The 6,103-nt window shown below is 55.3% G+C and overlaps 1 protein-coding gene across 1 annotated transcript; it reads left to right on the top strand.

Moving 5' to 3' along the window:
- The first annotated feature begins 2,904 nt into the window (after nt 1–2,904).
- LOC123092767 (ACT domain-containing protein ACR8) lies at nt 2,905–5,769 on the top strand. Its single transcript, XM_044514590.1, has 4 exons — nt 2,905–3,470; nt 3,578–4,412; nt 4,863–4,967; nt 5,150–5,769. The coding sequence occupies exons 1-4, from the start codon at nt 3,409–3,411 to the stop codon at nt 5,507–5,509; spliced, it is 1,362 nt and encodes a 453-aa protein (XP_044370525.1). The 5' UTR covers nt 2,905–3,408; the 3' UTR covers nt 5,510–5,769.
- Nucleotides 5,770–6,103: the final 334 nt, after the last annotated feature.

Below are 6,103 nucleotides of genomic sequence, written 5' to 3'. Positions count from 1 at the left end.
CACTTCGTCAGAGCCGGGCGCATTCTGCTGCGACCAGCCAAGCCCAAGCGTCGACGACCACGTCGAGCGTCACTGGCGTCCCCGACGGCATTGTCGTCACCTCCATGGCCACGCCCGACGACAGGACCAGCAAGTAGCGCCGCACGCATGCGTTTAAGCACGACATCATGTGCACCACGAGCACGTCCGAGGCCCGCGTGCATACTGGCAGCTTCTTCCACTTCCGAGCCATCGCATCCACCAGCAGCATCTTCTCCATGGCCTGAGTCGTGTGCGCACATAGAACCTGCCGCATCAACTCCTTGGTCACCGGTGGTGATGTTCGCAAGATGGCAGGGGAACATGACAACCGTTCCCTGGATGAATACTTCACCGGTCCGGCGCGCACGAGAATCTATAAGAACATGTTCGCTGTCGAAGAGATAGGCCCTGGTTGTACCAAGCCGGATCGCCCCAGGATAGAAGGTCTTCCTACTTCTGAGCGAAACCATCGTGCAAAAGGACACCGGCCACCACTTCTCCGCTGGATTCACCGGCGGCTTGCACTGTATTCCATCCTCTGCGTGGCCTCGTCCACCAGCGCCTCGGTGATCCACCTGAGCAGAGATGGTGACACAACGGTTCAAGTACTACCCCGGAGTACATGATCTGGTTCAAGGAGTATGGAATACATACAGTACGTATACCTGTGAAGCCTGCGTTGCGTCCACTGCATGGCCGGGTCCGTCTGCAAGTTGGCCTCGCGCGCGTCCCCGCCCGCCGGCGCGTTGGCCATGGCCGTCCCCGCGTCCGCGCCCGCCTGCGCCTTGGCCGTGCCCGCGTCCGCGCCCGCCGGCGCGTTGGCCGCGCCCCGCGTCTTCCGCCGGCGTGCGTACATCAAGTCGCCCGTGCTCCGCAGAAGCAGCTCGCCTGTGTTCAAGGAGGTCCGCCTCATCGTCGGCTTCTTTGCTGGCATGAAGTCGATCATGCTCGCATCCATTGCCGTCATGGAGGGAATGCTCAACTTCTACATGGAGCCCGCAATAAAAAATTATCCTGCTAGTATTACTGCAAAAAGGTGAGATTGCACAAGGACATACCGTCGTCGGAGTCATCGGAAGCTAACCAGTAATAGTCGTATCCAAGATCACAGGCCCGGTCTTCGTTCTCCTTAATTGAATCCAATTAGGTGCTGGATGCAAGTCTAGATCAACCATGTTTTCTGTTGGCCAAGTACTGGAAGAAGGGGGAAATGAAGAAAACCATGGGGAGTTGACTCATTTTGTACACGAGAACATATTTTAAAATCTGCATTCTGTTGGCGCCAAGTGACTTCCCTCCCTTTTTCTCTCTGCCGCGCGAGCTCATTTTCCTATAGGAGGCAACAGAGTTATTTGCATCGCTGATTTCTTGAGATACGGGGATTGCATGTGCCATGCAAGGCCGGCAGCGTATCTGCATGCAGCGGCCAAATCAGTGGAAGCTCACCTAATTGATTTCCAACGCTAAGCTAATACCAGGGGTAGTATTGTCCCAGATGCTCCAAAAATTGCTGCCTTGGTCACCGAGCTGAAAAAAATGCACCTTAGATAAAGGAACGGAGGGAGTATATGGAGTAAATTATTAGTGATGCGAGTTATTCTGAATATATATGTTGTGAATATTAAGAAACATCATTTGATTTTGCGTTCATAATGAAGAAATATTCTGTAAACTGATAGGTGGTTAGTAGTTTTCTAGGCTTACTGTGCCCTGATTCTTCAAGAGGAGTTCATGTGTGCTATTAAGACAACATACTGTAGATCTGTGAACAGTTATTACAAGCATATTTAAATAGGAAACTACTCTAATGGCTTACCTCCTACAAATATGTGTCCATGCATCTACAGGGAAGTCAAAGCAGGTTGTAACATGTTTGTCCAACGAAGTCTAGCACACATAGAGTTCAGGCTAAGAAGACGTAGGTCACACATGGAAATATTGGCGAAGGACTTTTACAGATCATTTATCCACAAGGCTCTACCAACTTCACGATACATAGTTCAGTTCATGCCAAATTGCAAATCTAACTTGCAGGGTTTGTGTCTCCATATATTTACAAAATATCCTATATAACTAGCATGTTTCGTTTATTCGTATACTTGCAAAAGTTCCTACCCTTTAATAAAAAAGAATCTTGTTGGCCGCGACGGCTTATATAGAGTAGGAAAAAAAAAAGGTGGAGACGGGTTCCAGGCAATGGTTAGCTTGGATGGCAAGCAAGAAGACGGAGGCGGTGGCACGGACCCCTCGGCGACACGTCTGAAGAGATGGGCGCGTGACGGGGCCACGGTTCGGTGGAGGTGGACCAGGCGCGGCACGTATGGGCGCGAGCCGTGGCACGGGATTGGTGTGGGTCGTCCTTTCTGGACGCGGTTGTTGACCCGGGTCGGTGGCGCGTGCGAACGCCGCGGCCTTCTTTTCCACTGTTCCGCTAACCCCTTTCCCTCCCGTAGAGAGAGCAACGCCGATGAAAGCTGCCTTTTGCCCTTCGTGCGTTGCGTTGATGCTTCTAGTCCCCAAAAAATAGGATGTGTGTGTAGCTTGCCATGCTTGTGAAGTTACTCTACATAGCTGAGCTGATGGAATGGGAATGCAGACGAGTCAGCATTTCGGCGAAGGTTCAGTCAGGCGTTTAATGTTTTCGGTCTATTCTTCGATGGCGACGTCTCGGAAAAAAGCAGTCAAGCACGTAAGAGTAACTCATAATCCTGTGTCACGATTAGACTAATACTAATACCGGAGGCGAGCAGAGTAGAGTAGTCTGGAGCAAAGCAAAGTTGCACCCAGACGCAAGAAAGAATCTGTAAAGGTGCGCCGTGCGTACGTGGTGACTGGTGGCAGCCACGCACGGGCCACTCACCCGAGCCTGCCTCTTCCCACGCCCTTGTCAGTCACACGGTCGGTCGGGGATCTCCTACAAAACCTCCCCACACGCCGCGGCCTCCCTCCGTTTTCATCCGCAGCCTGGAGTGAACACACCAGTCGCTAGTCCAAGTTCCATTTGCTCGGTCCGTCCTCGGTTTGTCTCCGGGAACCAAAACCAAAATCCACGCCAGGAATCGCGAGGATTTGGTTTGGTTTGGTTTGGGGGCTTGATTTTCTCCGCCCGTTTTAGCCGACGCTGACCGAGACAACACCGGCCCTCCCCACACAAAACCGACTGCCCGCGCCGCGATCGGCACAGCAGCACCCAAAACCCACCATCTCCGCCTCCGCACCCGATTTTGAACCGCTCCGCTCCGCACACCCAACCCAAACCTTCCTCCTCCCCTTTGGAAGGGTGGGGAAAAGAAAAAGGGCGAGGGGCGCAGGAAACCGCCGCGGGAGGCCCGGGGAAGGAAGGAAACGGAAGCGGCGAGCGCGGCGATCCATCGGGCTCCGGCGGCGATGGAGCGGTGCCATCCGTCCGAGGTGTACGAGCTCTTCGTCCGGCACATGAACACCCCGAGGTGAGTGGAGTGGGCGCGCGCGGGGGATTCCAGTCTGGCGACACGGTTCTTTCTTGGTTCTTGCGTCGATTTCGAGCGGTTTGGTGAGCGTTTGCGCGGCGGTGCAGGGTCGTGGTGGACAACGGGGTGTGCGAGACGGCGACGCTGGTGCAGGTGCACAGCGCGCGGAAGCACGGCGTGCTGCTGGAGGCGGTGGCCGCGCTGTCGGAGCACGGCGTCTGCGTCCGGAAGGGGTACATCTCCTCCGACGACGGCCGGTGGTTCATGGACGTCTTCCACGTCACGGACGCAGCGGGCTGCAAGGTCGCCGACGCCGACAAGCTGCTCGTCCGGCTCGAGTCCTCGCTCGCCGCCGCGGCGGCCGCGGCCGACGCATTGCCGCGCCCGGTGGGGTGCGACCCGCCCGCCAAGGAGGCGCTCTGCCTGCTCGAGCTCATCGGCGTCGACCGCCCGGGGCTCCTCTCGGAGGTGTTCGCCGTGCTGCACGACCTGCGCTGCAGCACCGTGGACGCCAAGGCGTGGACGCACGGCGGCTGCGTCGCCGCCCTGGTGTTCGTCCGCGACGAGGACACCGGCGCGCCCATCCACGACGCGGCCCGGATCAGGCGCATCGAGTCCCGGCTCAGGCACGTCCTCCGGGGCGGCGCGCGCGGCGCGAGGACGGTCCTGCTCGACGCGGCGGCGGTCGGCAACCTGGACCGGAGGCTCCACCAGCTGCTGAGCGAGGACAGGGATGCCGACCGCCGGGCCCCCGCGGAGGGGCCGGCGACGACGGCGACGGCGGTGGCGGTGCAGGAGTGGGGGGAACGGGGGTACTCGGTGGTGACCGTGAGCTGCCGCGACCGGCCGAAGCTGCTGTTCGACGTCGTCTGCACCTTGACAGACCTGGACTACGTGGTGTACCACGGCACCTTCGACACCGACGGCGATCACGCGCAGCAGGTGAGGCCTCTCGCAGTTTCTTGTTCAATTGATCTACAGGAAATTTGTTCTAGAGCAGGTTGTGTGCCCCGTATTTCGGGGAGCTTTAAATTCCGCTCTTGACGTTTCTTGGCCCGGGCTTCCTAGACGTTTCTTGGCCCTTCCAATCTGTTGCCCTCATTGGTTACTCTGATTAATTCAATTTTAACACAGTTCTTATGGTTGGCTCCAAACTACTCCGAGCGGGCAAAAAGTTCAAACGGGATCAGCTTTTCCCTGTCATGAAATGGGATCATGTTTCACCTCAATCACATCACAGGCACTGTAGGAATATCTCGTAAAATTGCAATTATTATCATATGATTAACTTAAGACCTTGTCGAAATGTTCATCTCCTGCAAGAAACAATTCAGATTACTCCATGTTGTAATTGCTATGATCTGATTTCCGTTTGCTTTGGCTTGGGCGCAGGAATTCTACATCAGGCGGCTGGACGGGCGGGCGATCAGCTCGGAGGGCGAGAGGCAGCGGGTGATCCAATGCCTGGAAGCGGCGATCGAGAGGCGCGCGTCCGAGGTACGTCCGTCCGTCCCAATTGAATATCTCCTTTCCTTGCTCTCCATGCCACGCCACCCTGGACAAAAAAGCACCCGATCCCCCACCAGAGAGTCCCTTTCCGCCCAACTTTCCACTTGAGCGCCATGTGTTCGGCCGAAAACCCCACCGCCGCCGACTAACGCGATCCTCCTCTTTCACAGGGCGTGAGGCTGGAGCTGCGCATCTCCGACCGCCGCGGGCTGCTGGCCTACGTGACGCGCGTGTTCCGGGAGAACAGCCTCTCGGTCACGCACGCCGAGATCACCACCAGGGGCGACATGGCCGTGAACGTCTTCCACGTCACCGACGTGGCCGGCCGCCCCGCCGACCCCAAGACCATCGACGAGGTCATCCACGGGGTCGGCACCGAGAGCCTCCGCGTGGACGAGGAGCGGTGGCCCCGCCTCTGCTCGACGGAGGGGGACGCCGGCGGCGGCGGCGCAGGCGCTGGCTTGTTCTCGCTCGGCAGCCTGGTGAAGAAGAATCTCTACAACCTTGGCCTCATCAGATCCTGCTCCTGAAGGACCGGAGGAGGAGGACGCGTGTCGGACGGGATGCTTTGTGTGAATACGGGACGGTACAGGGGCTAGTTTGTAAATTAAGTAGGTCTTCTTTTTCTAGGTCTAGCGGTTACGTGTACATAGCAGACACGAGGAAGTTGCCGGTGGGTCATGTATGTACGTATGTTCCGTTTACGTGCAAGTAGACAAATAGACCGATGTAAATAGGGTTGTACATATACTAGTATGATATACTAGTGCTTTAGTAGTTCCTTGTACCAGGTGTTTTAACGTGCACAAATCAAGCAAATTAAGCTGCTGATATCGTAAAAAAAAGACATTTAGATTAAATACCTGAAAATCATATGTGGAAAGCTGCCCATATAAAATTTTGTCGAGTTGTATGAATTTTGCAAATTTGAGTGTTTGGTTTACGGGAATAGGAAAAGCACAAGAATCCTATAATAGAAAGAAAAAACAAGAATCCTAATAAAGAGACTCAAAACGAATCAAACCACATGAAAAGATACTATTAGCATGTTATTATGCTACTAAGGATCTCAGCCTATGCGTAGAAATTTGAAAAAGAGGTTCCAGTGGATTCTAAAATTCATG

This window comes from Triticum aestivum, chromosome 4B (assembly GCF_018294505.1).
Source record: "Triticum aestivum cultivar Chinese Spring chromosome 4B, IWGSC CS RefSeq v2.1, whole genome shotgun sequence".
Taxonomy (NCBI): Eukaryota; Viridiplantae; Streptophyta; class Magnoliopsida; order Poales; family Poaceae; genus Triticum; species Triticum aestivum.
The sequence above is the reverse complement of the archived record's forward strand: the minus strand, read 5'-3'. Positions and strand labels throughout refer to the sequence as shown.